The 23,944-nt window shown below is 31.5% G+C and overlaps 1 protein-coding gene across 1 annotated transcript; it reads right to left on the bottom strand.

Moving 5' to 3' along the window:
* Window positions 1–10,293: 10,293 nt before the first annotated feature.
* LOC130441627 (POU domain protein CF1A) lies at window positions 10,294–22,608 on the bottom strand. Its single transcript, XM_056775388.1, has one exon. The coding sequence runs from the start codon at window positions 22,358–22,360 to the stop codon at window positions 21,146–21,148; it is 1,215 nt and encodes a 404-aa protein (XP_056631366.1). The 5' UTR covers window positions 22,361–22,608; the 3' UTR covers window positions 10,294–21,145.
* Between the last annotated feature and the right edge of the window lie 1,336 nt (window positions 22,609–23,944).

Below are 23,944 nucleotides of genomic sequence, written 5' to 3'. Positions count from 1 at the left end.
TGTGAGACTTACTTGGAAAGTTCAAAGAAATATCGTCCGTAGACTCCAGAAGTATGTAGAAGTGTTTTTTTTGTTTAACACGATGTTCGACAGTTTGATTGTGTTCCTATACCTCCTGTAAGAATTTTCAATAATCACAATTTATGATAATTTTTTTCAGAATGTCTCTTTATGACGGACGGTTTCCTTGGTATATGTACAACTATCTGAAAGTCTACATATCGTCTAAACCATACATTTTATCGAGTTAAACAAAGAGTACCTTTTTGTTAAAAAATCGATTGAAAAATTCATTTGTGCTATCTTTAGATTGTACAGGTTGTCCTAGTAAAAGTTACGGATTGTTAATTATCGAACATAAGCAAATTCTGATGAACTATATTTAGTAGTAAATTACACCAAATAACTTGTATATCTTTTTGTTTTATTTGTAAAACATGAAATATTAGAAATTGCCGATAAAATATCCTAACCTCGATGAAATTTTTTGAAAACACTAATCAACTAATGGCATCTAAATAAATATTTACCGCGTTTACCATTTTTACGTCAATACTAAACGAAAAATAGGAAACATTCGAACGATAAAACCAAATTATTCACATTTCTCCGGCAAATTGTTTTTACGCATTATGCAAAAATATATTACATCAGATAATACTACAGCATTTCTGTTTATTAGGTTATGGTAATAGTAGACTTGAAATCTAAAACTGAAATTTCTGCATCAGACTTTATACAATATGGTCCATATGTATGGAATAAATTCAAATTTAGAATTAGCGTTTTGTACGTATAGTTAGAAATCAAGTGGAACAGTCGAATGGCCAGCTAGATCCCCCGATTTGACGCCTCTATGTAAAGTATAGAAGTCATACAAAATGTTGCACGAGAATTCCAAACTGCCAAGTTGATGCCCACAAACCACGACTCCTTTCCAATTGGCGCGAAATAATCTATACAGCATATGTTTCAAGTTTGAAGACAGCACGTTGTTTAGTATTTTTTTGGCAGCCATCAATATGTGATACAATACTTTTATTTGAAAGGTTTTATCCCACCAATATAAAAGCTGAACTAGATTCTACTCTGGGTGAGACTCCTCCTTCGTTATCAAGAGTTAAAGATTGGGTACCAGAGTTTAAACAAAGCTGTATCATCTGCGAAGACCAGCATTGTAGTGGTCGACCAAACGACTCCAGAAAAACCAGAAAGCGGTACTGGATGATCGTCGACTGAAAGTGTGCGAGCTAGCAGACATAATAGGCATTCCAAAAAGTGCAGTGCATCGCATAATAACTGAAAATTTGGACATGAGATAGCTGTGCGCAAGATGGAACAAAAACAGCGTCGGTAAGATGTTTCCATTGAGTGTTTCACAGATATAAACCCAAATTTCGCGACGTTCCATAACCATGGTTGATACGTGGGTCAATCTCTTCACTCCCGAAACAAAAGAACCATCAAAACGATGGATTGAAAAGGAAGAACCAGCTCCAAAAAAAAGGAAAGACTGCTCCATCTGCAGGCAAATTCATGGCGTCGGTTTTTTGGGATGAGCGAGGGATAATTTCCATTGACTATCTTGGAAAAGGAAGAACTATCAACGGCGAGTATTACGCGAGCTTATAGCAACGTTTGAGCAAAAACAGCTGCATTTGGATAATAAGAAAATGTTGTTTCTTCCAAACAATACAGCAGCTCACACATCCCTTAAAAACAATGGCCAAAATTAATTAATTATAAGGGGTTTTCCAATAAGAGGTGTTATTTTGATATTCAAAGAAAAATGCCATTTTTGAGATAAATGATCGGATGTTTATTTCATTATAAAGAGGAAGGTATGCCCTTAATAATGGAACACAACATCAGCCAAATGGTCGCCACGACTACGCTTACAGGACCATATCCTCTTCATGAAATTTTCCGTAACCAAATTGCAAAGCGGCTGCCCTATGTCCTCGATAGCCTCACGAATTCCATCTTTGAGGTCTTGAATCGATGCTGGACTGTTGGTGTAGACCTTATCTTTCACGTGGCTCCAAAGGAAAAAGTCGCAAGGTGTTAAATCACAAGATCTCGGTGGCCAATTGTGATCACCTCTTCGAGACGGTCCGGAAATTTTTCCCGTTAAAGATCGATGGTTTCGTTGCTTGTGTGGCACGTAGCGTCGTCTTGTTGAAAGTAAACGTTGTCCAAATCAATACCATCCAATTCCGGTCATAAAAAATCATTAATCATCTCTCGATAGCGCAATACATTCACCGTAACTGTTGCTCCAGCCTCATTTTCGAAAAAGTAAGGTCCAATGACACCGCCAGACCATAAATCGCACCAAACAGTCACGCGTTGAGGATGGAGAGGATTTTCAACAATAACTCTTGGGTTTTCCGAGCCCCAGATTCGACAATTTTGTTTATTGACGTAACCACCAAGGTGGAAATGGGCCTCATCAGTTAAGATGATTTTTCGATCAAATTCCGGATCATTTTCATGCATTTCAAGGACCCAAGCAGCAAAGACACGATGTTGTTGATCGGCCGGCTTGAGTTCTTGTGTTAACTGAACTTTATAGGCGTTAAGACCCAAGTCTTTATGCAGAATACGGTGAAATGACGTTTGTGGAATGGCTAATTCCAAAGAACGACGAGGAATGGACAAACCTGGGTTTTCTTCAACACTTTGGGCTACAGCAGCAATATTCTCAGTTGTTCTTGAGCGACGTGCACGGGTTTTATTCTTCACATCACAAACTTGTCCCAACAGCTCAAATTTTTTCCACCAATTTCTGTATTGCGGTCCGAGAAGGTGCTTCACGTCGACCCAAAAATGTTTTAGTTTTACGGACCGTCTCTTCCAAACTTTCACCATTTTTATAGTGAATTTTAATAATTTCAATGCGTTGTTGAAGGGTGTATCGTTCCATTTTCATTAATGGCGTAGTTTCTACTTGTCAAATGTCAAAAAATGACAGCTTCAAAAGTGACATTTATCGAAATAGCGGGCTGTTCAAAATAACACCTCTTATCGGAAAACCCTTTAGTTGGAGTGGCTACCTCGAATTCAAATGTAGCCCCCTCGTATTATTTTCTGTACCCAGACTTGAAAAAATGGCTTGGTGATCAAAACTTTTCCAACAATGAAGAGGAGATCTCGGCTATTTTGAAGAGTTCAATAATTCTTATTATAAAAAGGGTAGAAAAAAGTTTATGAAGCTTATGTTCAAAAAGAAATGGTAATTAATTTTATACTTTCGCGGTCCCCTCGCTTTTTGGCTCTAGAAAATCGAAAAATCATCTGATTTCGATGAATTTTTTTTCAAATCTTTGTTTTTATGTCTCACTTGAAGATTTCGTATAGTTTTATCACTTTAAATGTGATTATAAACGCACTTCTTCGCATATAATCGTTCAAAACTTTTTTACAAAGTATCAAACAGCAGTTCATATATTTTTTTTGTTAATCTGCACAAAAAAACGGACATTTTGGAGAAAAAAATTGAAAAAGTTTGTTTACTCATTTTTTATCTCACTTAGAGATTTCTGACTTTAAATGTTATCCTAGAAAATCCAAAAATCATCCGATTTCGATAATTTTTTTAAAATCTCTGTTTTACGGCGAATATATGTGAAAAAATATGGGAAATATCCCTCTTGAAAATTTTATATGGTTTAATGCACTTCTTGAGATATAATCGTTCATAACTTTTGTGCCAAGCATCAAACGAAGATTATAAATAAAACGATAACAACTTTATTTGATTATTTCTAAAAAAGTTATCAACAATTATATGTGAATTAGAGCATTTTCATGAACATTTGAAGCCCGAAAATCAAAATAAGTTTCCATTTTTTTCCTAAATCCACCGTAAAAACGAAGATTTAAAAAAAAATAATCGAAATCGGATGATTTTTCGATTTTCTAGAGGGGACCGCGAAAATATAAAATTACCAAAGAAAGGGACACCTCTCGTATAATTATATTAAATAAGGACGTAACGTCATTATTTTACATTTCCTCAATCACCATACTATATTGAAAGTATGGCAACGTTGTTGAAAAATTATCTCTATGACTTACCTAAATATTTATAGTGAACAGAAAATTGATAGAAAAATTACCACGTTTGGATGATTTCTTAGCTGTCCCTATCAGTTGAAAAGGGCTGTAAATTATTTTGAATCAACAAACTGTGTATTGATTCAAGACAAATGTTCTACGGCTTATATTTTTATCCGTGTGATACTAAACAAAAAGATTAAATAATAGGCATCAGGCTTTGGTTACTATTTTTTTAAAAAACACCCCACGTTGACAGTTGGAGGTCGGTATGGCTGCATGAGGGTAGCACACAATAGGATAACAAAATCAAGGTGTACGCACATGTGTAGAAATTGGCAACTAATGATTCTGTTTGATAGGTAGTAGAATCATTTTTATTAATAAAACAATCGGACGTATAAATATGCTCCGACTATAATTATGGATTAAACATCAATTCCTGACTGACTACATATTTTTATAATTATATTTTCGCTTAGAACTTTTAATTTCTTTTAACTTTTATAAACGCAAATAGAAATTTTTTAACGTAATTTTTCCACTTCAATTTTTGTTGTTTTGATCCTTTTCAGGAGTCGGATTGGTATTCTGTATATTCTTTCACCTTATATTTTTGTTCAAATTCATTGTTTTCTTGGTTTTTTCCTTTGCTTTCACCTCATTACCCCCCGTTTATTGTTCTGATCATTCTTTCATCGCTTATTTTGATTAAACAGGGAGCAACACGTAGGTAAGTTGAAAGGGGCTACAATTTGAAATTTTTTAAATATACAAATGGTCCGGATAACATTTTCATCAAGAAACAATGATAAATTAACGCAAGAAATTGTTTTGAAAATAACAAAAGTGGCTTCACCTAAACGGCTGACTTTTTTCTGATTTTGGTAATTTAATACTTCCCCTCGTTTTTTCACTCAAAAAATCACCCGATTTCGATAAAGTTTTTTTCAAAATCTTCGTTTCAAAAGCGGATTTATGAAAAAAAAATATGGGAATAGAAAATTTGTGATTTCAAGAATTTTTTTATTCATATAACTTTAATGATTACTCAATAAAAAAAAGTACAAACGATTATATGTGATAAATCAAAATTTTTGTACGAATTTTTTTTTCAATTTGTTCTTTTTTGTGTAGATTATGAAAAAAATATAACAACTACTTCATTTGATTATTTGGAAAACAGTTATCAACAATTATACGTGAATGATTGCATTTTCATTAACATTTAAAGCCCTGAAATCAAAATAAGTTTCCATTTTTTTTATTTTCATAATTTTTCCATCGTAAAAACGACGATTTAAAAAAATCCATCGAAATCGGACGATTTTTCGATTTTCTAGAGCCTAAAAACGCTTTTGATTTTAGGTCTCTTCTGTTTTAAAATTAGTTTTTTAATAATTTTTGGAAGATAAAATTTGACGTTTCGACTTTTCTTTAAGTCTTTATCAAAATATGATATTGACACTGACAATTTACGTATTTATATTAATCAATAGATCACCTCCATCATTAATATCAAAATAAGAATGAAATCAAAATAGAAAATGTTCTAATAAGAAAAATTTATTTTTCCTTAGTCCTTATATCTTAAAAATGTACTCAATCAAACAAATTATTTGTAGTTTTATTAGAATTTACAAAATAGAACTATAAATTTTACTTAAATTATTATTATTTTATATATATATATTATATTATGTATATTATTTAGGTCTTTTTTATCATTTATAATTTAGATTTTTGTGATATTTCATGGTTCGTTACCGCAGTTTTATTTTAAATCGTATTGATGACCTTTTATTCTATTTTCTAAATATTGAGAGATCTGCCCTATGTAGACAGCGTCACAATTCACTTGTTTTTTGGTGTTTTGGTGTTTTAAATTTGAATTTAGTGAAATATTTGTAAATAAGAAATTTATTACCAAAATTTTATACTTAGTCTTTTGAAAACTGGTACTTCATAAACGTCGAATGGTTTTGATATTGGCAGCGCCATCTGTGTGTAAGTCACACGACTTATTGAGTGATGTGGTATTATCCAAAGCAGTAGTTTTGAGACTTTTAAGTTTAAATCTTATTTTGCTAGAAAACACTACCCACCTATCCTTTAGAAATATTTTGAATATTTGGGGTGATGGAATGTTAGTCAATAACATTGAAAAAACAAATACGTCAACGATAAAACTATATTTTATAATTTAAAACAAATAAAATCATGTACAATAAATTATTGATGTTCTGTCGCCGTAAATTTATAATATTTATACTCTTAAATTTACAAATAAAAAATAAAACAGGTAAAATCAATTTCAAAAAAAAAATACTAACTGATAAACGACATTGTTTTTTAAACAGAAAATAATTTGTAAAACTATCAAATATACAAAGAAAAATGGCGTTAAATCATCAATAACACTTAAATCAGTCGCAACGTATACATTTAATATCTTATTACACTCACAATAACTTCCGATTTGTCATTAAAATAAAAGACATTTCAATAATAATTATTCATATATTCAAAACTGTACCTACGTTTGTTCATACTAACTATACGTAAAATATTCAAAATACTTTAAGTGAATTATCCTGTTGTCTAGTAGTTTATTGCATTTCAATTTGCTATTCAAAGAATAGCTACTAAGTAATTATATTATTGTTATTATATACTTTTTACTATAAATTAATTCCCCATACAAGAGAAGCAATAAAAGCCACGCAAATATTATTGCCATGACCAAAGAAAAGATGTCTGTCTATGTTTCAATGACTACAAGAAGGCAACCGATAATGTAAGACACCACTAATACAGCTTCTCAGAATATATCAGAAGAGTTGGCAACATTGATGTGAATATGTCAAATCTGACATTGCCGTCATTAAGTTTGACATTTTTAATACTCAGAACGTGTTGTGATACAAGTGCTATTTTAGTTGGTTACAGATACTTGAAATATTCATCTTGGTCAAAAAATGAAATTGAATTTTCGTTAGATGATTTTCTGTGATTAAAGCAACAGCAGTATGCCGATCAACTAGCTTCGGATTTTGGTTATGAAGCAGCGTCTCCAACCATCGTTGATTTTCAGAATTCAATCGTGGTCATACCTCGCTACAGGATAAACTTCATGTAGGTCGTTCAAAATCGGTTATTGTGCCAGAAACTAATATTGCAAGATGGTCATATGACATACCATGAGATTGAGGCGTACTTAGACATTGGTTCCACTCGCATACTTGCAATATTGCTCGAAAATTTGGCTGTCAAAAAGATCGCATTCTCCACCACGACAATGTCAGCTCTCACGCATCAATTCAATCAAAAACATTTTTGAACAGTCAAAACATCGAATTGATTAGTCATCCGCCGTACAGTCCTTATTTGACACCTAATGATTTCTTCTTTTTCCCGCAGATGAAAAATAAATTGCGAGGTCGACGTTTTTATACACCTGAAGATGCGGTCGATGAGTTCAAATCACGTTTTGGAGGTACTTCATTCAGAATGGGAAAAAGTCTACGACAATTGGTTCAAACATAATTTTTCGATATCATTAATAAAATTTTGAGGGTACAATTGTTTCAAAAACAATTGGAGTACAATGATTGGAAGATAGACAATATGTTTGACATATTTTTTTCTTCCACAAAAAAGTTTTAAAACTTCAACCATCCTTGTTTTCGTAGAAAAACTTGATTCTATATGAATATCTGATTGAAAAACTGTGAAAATTATTCTTGAAGCTGTTTTCAAGATCAAAATGAGTTATTAGAAGTTATGAATGAGAAAAAGTTTACTAAATATCGGTTCCTGAGTATCTTAAGAATGATTTTCATAAAGATTCATACACAGAAACATTGTTTTCATCAAATTAGCATTCAAAATATATATTTTTCTTATGAATAGTCTGATAAAAATGCGGGTTATTATAACTAACATCAACTCAAGGTTATTTGAATAAAAAAATATTGTTGAATCAGTGTGAATTTATGATTTTCTCATTAAATATTTAATTTATATCAAAATCGATATTGTTTTGCATCAATTATCCATTTTAAAAAATCGTAGAATCATAAATGTTTTAATATTTAATAAATAATAATGTGTCTGTTCCTTAAAACTGTTATCTGCGCAAATTTTTATAATTTTTTTTTATTAGTTCACTACAAAAAAAGTTTTGTCGAGTCTAATGGTGGGCCCACACGATACAGACTTTTGTTCGTACAGATTTATATACAGACTATGAAATCGGATAAAAAAAATTCACCCAAACATTTGAATAGAATGTCTGTACAGACTTTTCATTCGAAAATACAATTTAAATTTCTTAGCTACTATAAATCCGCAGATTTACATGCATAATCCGACTTTTGGATCGCACCGACATTTGTCTGTACTGTCTAGTTTGCACAGACAAAATTGTATATAATTTTATGGAAGTCTATATTGTATGGATTCAGAGGCATCTCCATATATCTCAAAATTTTCAAATTTCACTTTTCACACACTAATACAAAATTATGGACAGGACCGTAACTACCCGCGGGTAAATCGGAGGTTATTCAATTGGTGACAGAAAGATCTAAAAATATCATATTTCAATCGTCCCGTTATGCCAAAAATTCTAACCGAAGACAAGAGCCAGTAAAAAAGTGTTTTTGAATTTTTAGTAGGTTGATTTAACGTAGAAGAAAAAGCCCAAAGTTAGAAGATGAGATGAGTTAATTCGTTTTTAACAAAACTTCTCAAGGCTCGCCCCGAAATTGTCGGTCAGGAAAAAAGTCTCGAATAGCTGCCGAGAGATAAAATGCTAGAGACCTGTTCCTACCGTAAATCCGTTCTATAATCAGTAGCTGCCGCGCATTATCAAATGTTGAGGTCTATCCTGTATGTAAATTCCGTTTCTATTTCCATAAGCATCACCACTACCTAGCATGCGTGGCAGTTACTCTGATTCAAGCCGAAGAAAACTACGATTTTCAGATCGCAGACGCCGACGTCTTCTTTGTAACGCTTCTTTATGATGGAATTGAAAATGCAGATCTATGATTCATTTTCGAAATGCAAGGAAAGTTGAACCAAATGACCAGGAAACTTAACAATCAAGGCACTTGCACTACGTGGGCCTCACTATTCACCTTAAATATTTCCTTTCCTGGTGGTAAACACTTTAACAATGATGACGAGCTAAAAAACATGTTACAACATGGATGAAAACACAGTCGGCGACATTCTATAAAGAAGGCATGCAAATGCTTGTTGCATCCTAAAAAATCTTTGTGGATATTATAGAATGACCATTATGTTTGATTTTAATAACAACTAATAATATCAGTTTCATTAAAAGAAACATCTATTAAAACTGTATTCCCACAGGTAATGGAATTACTCTGGATAGTGAATTGAGTAACTTCCTCGACATTTAACCCTCATGTAAAAATATGACAATTCACGGCTCGCTGAATATCAAATAAATAATAAACTGAACAATTCGAAATAATAAATTTTCAGTATCTTCAAAAATATATAAAAAAGTTCAAACTATTGAAAACAGAGGCTTGTTTTTATATTAAATGCGACACTTTATATATAACAAATCGAAACAATGAAAATCGGAAGTTAAATAAAAACATCATACTACATACAAATATTATTTTACAAAATTGCGACCAATACTAAAAAATAATTGCAAAAATGAAGTTTTCGATTCGAAAACCGAATTCACAATGAATTTAAACGTATGTAGACCCAAAACTTCCACAATTAATTCTAATATAATTAAATAAAATACCGAATATCGTATATTTCCGGCTCGAAGGACCAAAAAACTTTCTACGGTATATCACATATAATAAACAAGATTCCATTCGATTTCTCATCAGGTTTCTATCACCCCAAATATATTATTGTATAAGGTGTTGAGGTAGAAGATGAGAAAAACTACAAAATTTTTTTTAAAAACGAAAATCGATTTAATGTCACACCGTACAACGATATATAATTAATATACACATGAAATAAATCCTTGGATCATTTTTTTTTTTTCGTAACTACAGTACGGATTGTAGAAAATGTCAACAGTCATATATAAAGTGTTTAAATCAATTGTACATAAATCAATTTCTTGTATAGGAACCGTAGTAACAAGTTAAGTAAGTAATACACGCTACGGTTTACCGCAGATAAAGCTTTCCGGCGAATCACAACGTGTATGACAACCATTAATTATTTTCTTTCATTTTTTTTTTTGTTAATTTCACAAAAAGTACATTAGGTAGGTTACGAAAACGCTCTGTATGTGACTGTTGTTTATAAAACGACACTCGAATTTAAAATTATAACAACACAAAAACAATTTTACGGAAATATTTCAATAACAAACGATGCTGATTTATTTTCTTTTAATTATATGAAATATGAATTGCGTTTATACCAAAAAAACTGCCACAATGTCCATTTTGTAATAAATATAGAATAAATGCAATTTTTTATCATGATATTGATCTAAAGATCTAAAGTTTTTGGAATTGATTCCAGAAATCGCACTAATTCTTGAGACCTCAATACAAATTAGTGGAAAAATTCTTCACAGAAATAATCTAAAAACATAACCTCACTTATTCAAGACAATAATATTCGTAAAATGGCTTAAAAAGGGAGAGAATTTTATATAAATATGTGTCTATTAGAAAGCTTATTATTGACCAAAAATAAACTCTATTTTCAAGTGCTACATAGTGACCAAAAAACCAACAGTCTGACGTTAGATTTCGATGTGCATACAGTATTTACAATTACCCATTCTACAGATCTACCCTGCAACAACTTCTACCCGTTCATAAACCTACGAGGACTATTCAAAAAGTTCGTTACCTGGTCACGCGCTGATTTCATATATTTTGATATATGTGGTCGCGGGATTCCAAAAAAACACTTCCAAACTGCCCATTTGTTAGATATTCGCATTCAAAATGTGCGCTGCTATTAAAAATCCTTCCAATTTATCGGTAAATATGTACTGAACACACTATTTTTTCTTCCACTATACTAACACTCACAATTTGAGATTGATGTTTATGTTCAGTGTCTGAAGACGATAACTTGGTTGTCGAAACACAGTGTAATTGTGACTGTTAGCTCGAGAATTTCCAACTAAATTAAATATGTAAAGTGTACAGAAACTTTTTCAGCGATCTGACCACTTCGTCGGTCTTTAAAGTTAATAAAAATTGTTTTTTAGACATTAGCTGGGTTTCAGTTGAGTTTTCCACAAATTTCAAGGACTTTTTGTTTGAAATTGTTAGCCAAAAACTAGGCTTTAACCAATTTTGTACAAGATGGTTACCAAAATTGTTTACAGATTACCATGAAGGTGATAAAAGAAGAAATATAAGGTAAGAAGATACGTCGAAATAAAATTTTAGAGTCACGCAAATTAGTCAAAAATTATTGACAATATTTAGACAAATATTAGGAGCGCAGTTTCAAACAACAGCCGACTTTTGATGCATTTTTGCACTCCGTGTGACCATCAGGTATCTTAGTTGTGTGAAGTTAGCTATAAGCAAGACTCAGGAAATTAGTTTTCGCCCAGAAAAGTCACAAGTTCGACAGTGAGAGAGTTAAGAACCACTGGGAAAGTAGCAAAAGAGCAGATGAAATCTTTGGAACATATCGAGCTTCATCTACCACCAGTAAAAAAAATATCAACTTTGTTGGGTTTGTGGGGCTTCTCCTTAACAAATCTTTTAACGGTATAGGACAGACGCTTCTTCAAGATTAAGGAAACACGCGTACTACGAATAAAATGGGTACAAAAAACTTCCTCGGCTTTGCATATTGAGCTGATGACATTTTTGGAGTATGCATCATGGAGTTTATATTTATTTTGCTAAGAAAAAAGTCAATAACGTATAGATGCAAAGGAAAAGGAACATGTAAAGCGTCAATTTGTGTGGTGAAATCAGAGTCACAACCATCTCGCACTTAAAAACGTTAAAACAAAACTACGAATTTTAAATATTTTTTTTATATTGTCATTTCCTTTATCACATAAATTTCGACAAGGATTGCAAATCGCAGATTGACAGATCATGTATGTAGTATATATAAGGAAATGTATGTGTCAAAACCACCATCAAATCAAAAAGTTTCGAAACAAATTAACTGATAGGTACTTGTCTTCTTGTTTAGTCTTATATATTTTTTAAATTATCTACGATCCTAATCTGTAACCTACGCACCAAAGTTGCCCTAGTTGCTTGCTCCCAAGTGTCTCATTAAACATTCTAAGAAAACAAGGGATATACGTCAAAATGGCGGCCGTGGGGTAAACAATCGATTCCCTAGTAACGCGAGCTAGCTTTTCTTGACTTTTTTTCGGTAGTGTGAGTTGTTTTGTATTGTTTTTTGTTGTGAGGTAGCCATAAATAGTTTTTAGGTCTGTTTCAGTAAAACTAATACGGCTAAAAAGGTGTAAGTTTGCAGTTTTTTTAATCAGTCTGTAAGTAAGCTTTCAAGAAATTTACAAAATCTTTACAATTCTTTTTATTAAGTGTTTTTATTTCATTTGGAAATTAATTCACACTTTGGCGTTCAAGTCAAGCACAACACTACACAGTCGAAAAAAAAATCAACAAAGCCACGTTTTCTGGAAGAGATTTTACACTTCTTTAAGTAGCAACCTTTAAGAAACCATTTTACATTAAAGCTAAATAAATAATAAGCTGTCAATAAGTCTGAAACTTTAGGGCAAAAATATTTGTTTACCCCACGGCGGTCATTTTGAATGTGGTAATTCCTTAGATTGCTCAACTTCAAACATACCGTAAGCAACGAAATTACCTCTCCCATTATATCGATGGTGGAAGACTCTTTTACCTTTTAATCTTTTAATCAACATGAATCTGGTTTAAGCATTTACAATATTGGTCAATAATAAAATAAAATAGCAATACGCCTAACAACTAAAGATATTCGTCAATGTGTTGAAGCAAATGGAAATTTGAAAAAAGCCATGGATCACATTGAAAATTAATATTTATAATTATTCAAAGTATTATTAGAATTAGTTGGCAGTTTTGATGGTAATAAGCATCACATATTGTTCGCCGGATATCGCAATACCAATTATCGGTTGTCATCAAAAACTTCCATTTAAACAGGACAATCTGTACATTAAAAACTTATAATATTAATTTTATATTTATCGTCAACCATTTCGGTGTGTTTAGGTATAAATCACGATTTTTTTGTCTATTGTTGGACCGGTAGTTAAATTTTTTTCTTCATATTTACAACATAGCAGCTTTACCTATAATTATAATACATAGCTGCTAGGTTTTGGGCAACTTTATCACTCTGTTTATTTACAACAAATATACATTTACATAATAATGGATTTAGGAACAATTCGGAGAACGAATCACAAATAGATATCGACCACAATCCCACAAAATCAACTACAAAAGATAAACATTGTTGTTAGTTCGAAGTGGTTGACTGTTTGCAGTCCCTGTATTATATATATATACGTTAAAGTGACTAGTTTTTAGAAACTATTAGAATATTTCAAAATTGAAATTACACACGCCAAAAATTTCCTTTTTATATATTCGAGTTTTTTTATGATTTTTATTTCAACTTTATTGATACCGATGGATGAATTACTACCATCATCGATGTAATATCTTGAGATCATTTTCAAGTTTCACGAAGTTTCAATAATTGACACCATATAAAAAATCATTATTTTGTTTATACACCATAAGTTTTGATAGGAATATTTCTTGAAAATGAATTCGATTATAGACTTTTATAGTATTTTAAATAATTAATAACGGAATGGTGTTTGATATCACAGTGAAAATTGCACTCATTCTCAAATAAACAACATACTTATTTATTTGTTAAATTTTTAATATAACTTCCGTATTTTTGGTCGCTAAAAGTTTTGATCTATATCCCTACCTCCCAGGCTAAGCACCTTGCCATTCGAAATGCTACTATGAAGCAAATAAAAAACATCTTTGAAAAAACTTTTAAAGTATCTTTTCACTTTTCGTTTTCATTCTCTAGCTTTATCCCCTGTTAATTTAGTCCACGTTCTTTCACCACTGCATCCTCCCATGGTCTTCTTGTTTCCCCACAACAAGTTTTTGTTTCCCATACGATACTTTTTAATTACTTTTCGTATTTACCACACATCGTACTATTTTAGTTTCGGTTCTACTTTGCACTCTATTGTAGAGTGCTAAATCATCGAAAATTGTTCAGGATTTTACTGATGAGTGCTTAAGTCAACTTTGTGGTTGAAACGGATTTGGTAGGTTGATCAACCATTGAAAAATCCTTGAAACTATTCGAAAAATCGAAGTAACTTGCTCTGTTACTGAACTAAACATTCTTAAAACAAATTTGAAACATGATACCAAAAGATTAACTTTCAAAAATCAAGTGGACATACAAGAACGAAACGAAATCTATTTTTTTTACGATGAGACGTTACAAAAAAGGTCATGCATTTGTTGATTAGGATTCGTGCGTATTACTACATTTTAATCTTAACTGATACTTCATCTCTTGTAAGAACCAAGCTTTCATTCAAATAGGTTTGAAAATGCGCGTTTCGATAACCAAGTTACCGTCTTCAGAAACTGTATAGTTTACCTCCAGTCTCTGAAGACGATAACTTGGTTATCGAAACGTGAGTGACTTAACAGCGTATTTAGTATGAATATTGCCAACGGTTCCAGATAAAAATATTTTGATAAAGACTAAAAGAAGAGGAATCGTCAAATTTTCATTTGTCTTTAAAAAATTATAATAGAAACTAATTTTAAATCAGAAGAGACCTAAAATAAAGAATAATTAGAAATTAGAAATTAAGAAAAAAAATGATTTTGGGTATAAGTTATTACGTACTATTTGAAATTGTGAGGAATAAAAAAAATATTCTAATTTTCAAAATAGAATTGTCAAGATAATTCCCAGAATATTGTTATTTTTTATATACATAAATAAATAAATAAATAAATATGCGTGTGTATGTGACTAAAATCCTTTAAACGGCTGAACTGATTTTAATGAAATTTTTTGTGTCTAATCCACAGGATTTGAGAATAGTTTAGATACAAAATTCGGTCCAATGGATAAAGTTTATTTAACTAATTTTTATCTCGACAGGTGGTGCTACGATTATCTTATATATGTGAATCAAAACAGTTCAGTTATTTAAAATAAAAAATTTTTGAATTCAAGATGTGTATATATCGGTTTTTAAACTGAAATGACAAATTCTGAGTTAGACTGTATATTATCTGAGTTGATGGAGCTAAAAGAAAATGCATGAAGGGTTAAGATATGATATTTTTTACAAACCTTCAACGTTTTTCAAAATTTGTGTAAGAAAACAATAAAAAAATTATTATTTTATGAAAAAGTTTCGAAAGATCGTTCAGAAAAGAAAATATAAACGTATGTTTTAAACAGAATTATACAATATATAACGTGATACTGAATTTTTAGATGCGTGACTTGGGTGCTATTGAAAAGGCAAAAAATTACATAACAAAGCAGAGAAATGTGTAAAAGTATAAAGAATGCAATAAACTGAAAAACTGGAACTCATTGAGAAGTGGTATTCTCATCCAATGAGACCTTTTGCAAACTTGTAAACAAAATCAATTTCAAAAGTTTACAGTATGGAATATTTTAGAAAACTTCATCTTTTTAAATATGTAACAAAATTATCAGATATTAATTTTGTTTACTCGTATACGAGGTATGTCAAAAAAAATTTTGCTACTGCAGAATCTGCTCTATCGGAGTTTGAGTGGCTCTAAACTCAGCCAAATTGAATTCTCTATATCTAGATTTAGAGCTGCATCATTATCAAACATTGCAATACGCAACTAAATCCATTCATTTAGATAAAAAATTAAATCCTATTATTTCGTCATTATTAAAATTGACGTATATTTTTTCACGAACACTGTATATGAAAAAATTGATATTAGATTATTGTGTTTTAGATTTCCAAAATATGCAGACTCTTTTTCATAAAATGACAATAAACATTCAAAATTATTAAAAATATACAATACGTAAAAAATGAAACAGAATAAAGACAAAGGGGGTATCCTTTTTTGAAGTAAAAAAGAAAAATATTTCACTTTCCATATTTAGTTCGATTTGTTGAGTTTTATTAATTACTATTAATTAACAATAACTACGCAGGTATTTTCTATTATTAACCATAAAATTTCAATTGGCTGATGATAGTAATCAAATTATAAATTGAAATTAATTCGAGACTCTTAAAAAACCGACTGAGGAAAATTATAAAAATCGATTTCATACAAATATGAGCCACAAAGTGATTTCTCAAAAGAAAAAAGTAAACAAAACCATATATTCACTCCAATATAGATAAAAGAAAACATTTAAAAAGTGTTTACAGCTATTCAAAAAGCATTTGACAGTGTTTTCAGAAAGCTAAGTAGAGATGGAGTTAAATACACTTCGTTAAAAAGAATATATCAAGTTTAAAGCGATTAACAAAGCATTCGACAGTGTTTTTGGACCACTAACATAAGATGGAGTTATATACATTTCAGTAAAAAGTATATCTCGAGTTTAAAGCGATTCATAAAGCATTCGACGGTGTTTTCAGGAAGCTAAGGTGAGGTGGAGTTAAATACACGTCGTTAAAAAGTGTATATCGAGTTTGAAACGATTAACAAAGCATTCGACAGTGTTTTTGGACAACTAAGATAAGATGGAGTTATATACATTTCAGTAAAAAGTATGTCTCGAGTTTAAAGCGATTCATAAAGCATTCGACGGTGTTTTCAGGAAGCTAAGGTGAGGTGAAGTTAAATACACGTCGTTTAAAAGTGTATATCGAGTTTGAAGCGATTAAAAAAGCATTTGACAGTGTTTTCAGGAAGCTAAGATAAGATGGAGTTAAATACACTTCGTTAAAAAGTGTATATCGAGTTTAAAGCGATTCATAAAGCATTCGACGGTGTTTTCAGGAAGCTAAGGTGAGGTGAAGTTAAATACACGTCGTTTAAAAGTGTATATCGAGTTTGAAGCGATTAAAAAAGCATTTGACAGTGTTTTCAGGAAGCTAAGATAAGATGGAGTTAAATACACTTCGTTAAAAAGTGTGTATCGAGTTTAAAGCGATTCATAAAGCATTCGACAGTGTTTTCAGGAAGCTAAGGTGAGATGGAGTTAAATACATTTCGTTAAAAAGTGTATATCGAGTTTGAAACGATTAACAAAGCATTCGACAGTGTTTTTGGAGAACTAAGATAAGATGGAGTTACATACATTTCAGTAAAAAGTATATCTCGAGTTTAAAGCGATTCATAAAGCATTCGACGGTGTTTTCAGGAAGCTAAGATAAGATGGAGTTAAATACACTTCGTTAAAAAGTGTATATCGAGTTTGGAACGATTAACAAAGCATTCGACAGTGTTTTGGGACAACAAAGATAAGATGGAGTTAAATACGTTTCGTTAAGAAGTGAATCTCAGGTTTATAGCGTTTCAAAAAGTATTCGATTTTTAGAAAACTAAGTTGAAAATAATTTCAATACATTTAATTAAAATGCGTATCTCGGGTTTATCGCTGATCAAAAAGCAATCGACATTGTTGTTTCCAGAAAATGACTATTAGGTACAATATTGATAATAATGATAACGGATGTTGTATTAAAAGAAGTAAAAACAAAAATCTGGCACACACAAGTAGAATATAAAAATGGATAGAAGCTTTAATTATGTTTTTGTATGGCTATAATAATAATTTAATAGCTTGAAAACATAAAATAAATATGGAAAAGACAAAAATAATGGTGGTCTAACCAGAAAAGAACTTAAAATAGGAAATATATAAAACGAATTAAAAAATCAACGAAGTAGCTTTATGGAGAAAGAAATTTTTCGATGACAAAGTTAAATACTAACCAAAGAAATTATGTATACGGGTGGAATAAGAATCGAAATGAAAAAGGAAACTACAACCCAGATTAAGAACGGGGCAGATGGTTTGGCCCATTCTGTATTAGATGTAGAAGTAGATGAGAAAATTCAAAGAAAAAAATGCTCAAAATGGCTCAAAATAAAAAACAGTGATTATATTCCCCTGAAAATTATTAAAGAAATATGCTAGAAAACCATTTTTTCTAATTATAATCAAAAAGAGACAGTTTTCTATATGAAATCATTAAATAAGAATTATTTAATCACGAATATTTAAAGTTGTAAATATTTTTTTAAATGAAATAGTTCAGTTGATGCTAATAATATATCTTATACCCATAACATTTGCATTATAATTAATCAATGGGAATCATAGATCTGTAATTGTTTATTTGAAGAGACCGTTTAAAATGTTTATGTTAATTTCAATAAATTATCATTATCCAATCGGAAATGTATCTAAATGTTTCAAATAAGATTGTGAATGGACAGGTTAGATGATATATCAAAATTTTATCGCTTTTATTTTCATTTGAGATCGTTTTATAGTTTAAGTAAAATTTATGGTGTAATTTTTTTTACAGTGAGAGCGTCGTGGGAAATCTGAGTTTAAATAGATATTTTTCTCAATGTGGTAGATCGCAAACTGATATTTTTTAAGTTTTGAACAAATTTCAAGTCGCCAACTTTGATAATTAGTCATATACAGCAGAATATTTTCGATTTTTACATACAAAATATGAACTTTTGTGACTTTGTTCCAATACAACATTTATTTTGATTAATTTTATATTTAAAACGAATTTAAAAGATTATTTTTCAAGAAAATTCTGATTTTGTAACTGATATGTTATTATAAAGTTAGTTCTGACAAATCCTATGCGAATTATAAACTCACCCTGAGTATTAATAAATTTTTAGTAGCCGATAAAACTGATTTATCACGGAGATATGCAATTTACCCATTTCTTGATCAATTATTATCTACATTTTGATATAAAGGACTTTTGAAAATGTGAAATTATTTCAATGAAACAATTTTGGAGAAACAAATCTGATTCTTATCATTTTCTATCTGATATCGAACAACCTATTTGTATTTGAATGTATATAAAGTAAATTTATTACATAGAGATCCAATTTTTCTATTTTTTGCAATTCTATTTATTATTTAATTTCTGCTATTGGGGATTTTTGTTAATATGGAATTGTTTAATTGATATCATTTTGAAATAACAATTCTAATTTTTATCATTTTCTAAATGATTTATAACAAACTTTTTTTCATATTTAGATGGCTATAAAGTTAATTTCGAAAAATTCTTTACGTCATAGCCTCACGATGAGGATTAATAAATTTTTAGTTTCCAATAGAACTGATTTACCACGAAGAGCTGCAATTTCACAATTTTTTAGTAATTATTTTACTTATTATCCAAATTATTCTATTGTAGATTTTTGAAAATGTTGAATTATTCAATTTGATTGATTTAAATTATATTTAAATTAGTATGAAGTTAATTTTGACAAATTATTTCCGTATTATGGCATCAACATGAAAATGATTCACCTCATAAAGCAACAATTTTTACGAATTTTTGCAATTATTCCACTTGTAATTCAAATTCTTGTACGGGGGAGTTTTTGGAATGTGAAATGATTTTGAGACAACTCTAATTTTCATAATTTTTCCAATTTCACCTCAGTTTTTTCACTTTTTATGTGAATACTGTCAACTTTTATTCATATTTAAATGGATTTTAAAATAATATTCGTTAAATAAGTATTTATGTTAATATAAAGTCAATGCTGATCAGGAGCATTGATAAATTTTTAGTAACTTAATTTTGACATATGCTGTACGTCTTATAAACTGGTTATCAACCAGATGAATGTTCAGTTCTCAATAGAAGTTTATCTCGAAAAAACAGGATTTTTTTAATTTTTTTTACACTTATTCTACTGGTGATTTCAACTCTATTAAAATTCTAAATATTTTTTGAGTTTTTTCGCATTTATTTTACTTTTTCTACGAATTATATGAATAAAGATTTCCAACATCGTAAAATCATTTAATAGAAGACAATTCTATTTAAAATTTTCAATGAAATTCGATCATACTTAAGACCAAATATTATTTATTAACAACTTAACTTAATTGTGATATACACTGTATGTTTTACACATTCATTTCAATTTTTTTCGGAGGTGATTTCGATTTTTTTTATTTCTAAACAATTTGAAGCAACTTCCATTCATATTTAAGATGGTGGATTTTTCAAAAAAAATTCAATATAAATAACTTTTTTTTTTGATATTTTGTATGTATTTTTCTAATATTCTATCAAAGGGATCAACATAATTGTGACATATCCTGTACGTATTATAGACTTGTTTCGAACTGTAATAATTTTTTACTTTCTAATAGAATCAGTTCGTATCGTGAGGTAGTAATTTTTCAATTTTTTTGTATATTCATCTACTACATTTTCATTTTTTCCAGCATTTTATCATTAGGATAAATTTAATTGTGATATATCCCGTATACGCGACGAGTTCCACTCATATTAACGAATAATAATTAATTAAATTATATTTTCAACAATAAACGAAAAACTTTTTATCAATTCGAAATATTCTAATTTACAAAATCGGCTTTTCGAAAATATTTTCAATAGAAATAATAAAAGTATCTATATAATATGTAGGTACTAACATAAATAATAATAATAATAATAATAATAATAATAAAGGTGAATACCTAAAGTTTCATCGGTTTTGATGAAAAGATTGTGGTCGATAGTTAGTGGATAGATCAATTGTTCCGAAAACCCTGGATAATCGCGATTCCTCTAGTTTAAAAGTAGGTACTCACTCTCACTGTACAGTGTACTATATATAAATAACAGTCAGACGTCCACGTTGTACGTTTTCCACTAGGACCTCCTCAACGACTTGAATGCGGGATTTGTCGAACAAATCCAACCATGGCTTGAGGTAGCGTTAATAAAGCCGACGGATACCGGCGAAAAGTAGTACTATCACTAGCCGTTGTCACTGTGAAGCAAAGAGGCCCAGTGGGCTGGATGCTAGTGAGCCGTCAATTGATGGCCCATACTTTGGGGAGATAACATTGGTGGACTATGAGAATGAGAGTGTTGACCCATCGGCGAGCCGTGCATATCTTGGTGGTGACCGTAACTGGGATGCATATGACCCGGCGGCATTCCGTCCATCATATCGTTACCTAACGTATTCGGTGGAGTCATTCTCTTTTCTTTCTGCCTCCTATTACAGAACCAAACTCGAACGACTTCTTTTTCTAATTGTAGACTATCTGCCAGTGCTGTGATTTCTTGAGCTGAGGGTTTTGGTTGTTTATGGAAGTGTTGTTCTAGAGCACCTTTTACCGAAACTTCTATACTAGTGCGTTTTTTTCTTTTCCTTCCTTGCGCCGCTATTTTGTCTATGGAGGTAGGTGAGCCCGTCGTCGAGTCCGCTTCCTCCAGCCATTTTTGAAGAAGCGGTTTGAGTTTGCACATGTTTTTGAAACTAAGCTGCAACGCTTCGAACCTACATATTGTTGTTTGCGAAAAAACATTACCGTAAAGTGTTCCTAACGCTAGACCGACATCGGCTTGCGTGAATCCCAATTTTATACGTCTTTGTTTAAATTGTTTAGCGAACGCTTCTAAATCGTCACTCGTAGGCGTTTCGTCCTCTCCTCCGCTAACGTCTCTTTCTGAATGTTGCGGATGGTGCGGACTTTGCATATCTCTATGTAAAGTGTGATGTAGTTGAGGTGCGGCTTGATGATGGGCCAACATGCCGTTCATGGCGGCGTGATATTGCTGAAGAGGAGATCCTGCACCACCCGGATTATAATGTGCCGATGAAACGGGTCCGTGCCAAGCATGTGGAGATCCCATGCTTTGTTGCTGTTGTCTTTGATGATGCATCATATCGGCGGGTTGAGTTAAGGGTTTTACATCTTGGTGATGGTGATGGTGCGCATGATGCATACCTGCCATTGACGCCGTCCACGGATCCGCTCCCGGCTGTAAACTAACCCAAGGATTAGCCGATAACGATACAGCTGTATGTCCGCTAGGTGAAGGCGAACTAGCCATATGATGATGGTGATTGTGGTGATGTTGCGGCAGGTATTTCATCTCGTTAGCGTCGGCGGCAGACCTCGGAGAGGCACTAGAATGATAACCTCCAACAATATTCATTCCAACGACGTTTCCTTCTAGATCAGTTGTAACTGCACTGCTGGCCGGGAGGTATGTAGTGGCCGCCATGCCCTGTAAGGGCCGTCCGTCCACACTGTCCTCGTGTTCGTACACTTTGCACTAATTTGCTTCACTTTATTTACATTAATTCACCAACACGTAAATAATAAGCACTTTATTTAACGTTAATATTAACAATTGTTATTATCGCGCGATGACGCGATTCAGAACAAACTGCTTACTAACACCCAGATGTAATTCGTTATGCATATCAGACAACATTCACGCGACCTTCTTTGTATTACTGACTGTGTGTGTAGATTGGGAAACTGGTAGTCTCACCGTCCGATCTCCCCCACCAGTCGTCGTTCCCCTCTCACTTGTAGATGATTGCGCGCGCCATTGGCACTCCTAACTTCTAATTCAGAAGTGACATCATAACTGTAGTCTAAACCATTGGCCGTAGTGGTGACTATACCGCCTATGTTAGGTCCCTTCCACTGAGGGGAAGTGTTTACACTTCACGGGGCTTAGTCTCCGGGCAACGGGCTGTGCGGAGTTCAAATACGTATATCTAACCTACCACTGATACGGACAGAAAACATGACCGATATCTCTCTCTCGTTAATTTAAGGGAAACTCTAACACAAGTTTTATTTCTCTACAATACTATATTTAGATACAATTATTTACATATTGAAATAAAATTATTTTTGGAAAATTGAAAAATCACTACTTTAAATTTTAATCGATATTTAGTTAGTATCGTCGAGAATATATACCATTTTTTTTATTTATTATTTATATTTCTTCCAATATCAGTTACAGACTATAAAAACCCTTGCCGACAATTTTGTTTCATCTACCACAGATGGATTTAATTGTATAAAAAAATCATTATTATACCTCGTTAACTTGCTACAACTGAATATTAAATTATAAAACGTGAATAGACGAGTAAAATGTACCTGTCTGTAAGGGAGTTTGGTTTAAACAGGATACCAGACGTGAACTGAACCCATTTTGTACCCCATTCGTCTATTAGAACTTCGGTAGTCTTTTATCTAACGCAAATAATCTTGTCGCCATCGAACTATTCTTGACGATTCGATTATTGTGTTTCTAACTACATACTAACAAAACTTGACGCAATGATTCCAAACTGAGGAGTTTTAGCGACTGATTTCAGTTTTTCTTCACATGTTTTTCGGGTCTGTGAATAATCCACAGCAACCCCTTTTAAATAAAAAATCTATTTACTCTAGTTAATTTAACAATTCTTTTTATGATTGCATTATCAGATTGCTGAATATTTTCCTTTTTAAAACATTCGAATACATTTAAAATAACTTGATTTGTTTATATATCTAAATATTTATTATTTAATTCGTATCTGTCTCAATTCTTACTACACTGTGCAATTTCATTGTCTTCATTCGCAAATTGTCTAAAAAGCGCCGTATTTCTATTTATTTGAAGAAATTTATGAATTACATGAATCCCACCAAACAACCCCACTGCTTATCGTAGAATGTCTGGCAATAGAAATGCATTTATGTTTACGATTCGATGTTTTCATTGGTAAACAGTGGAGATGATGAGTCCACGTGGACTGACTGTTTGTTAGTTGCAGTAAACATTATTTTTCATTTC

The sequence above is a fragment of the Diorhabda sublineata genome, chromosome 3 (assembly GCF_026230105.1).
Source record: "Diorhabda sublineata isolate icDioSubl1.1 chromosome 3, icDioSubl1.1, whole genome shotgun sequence".
Classification (NCBI taxonomy): Eukaryota; Metazoa; Arthropoda; class Insecta; order Coleoptera; family Chrysomelidae; genus Diorhabda; species Diorhabda sublineata.
Note: the sequence above shows the minus strand (reverse complement) of the source record. Positions and strands in the feature narration are given on the sequence as shown.

Coding starts and splice junctions, on each gene's coding strand:
- LOC130441627 (XM_056775388.1), bottom strand. CDS start 22,360: ATGGCGGCCACTACATACCTCCCGGCCAGCAGTGCAGTTACAACTGAT.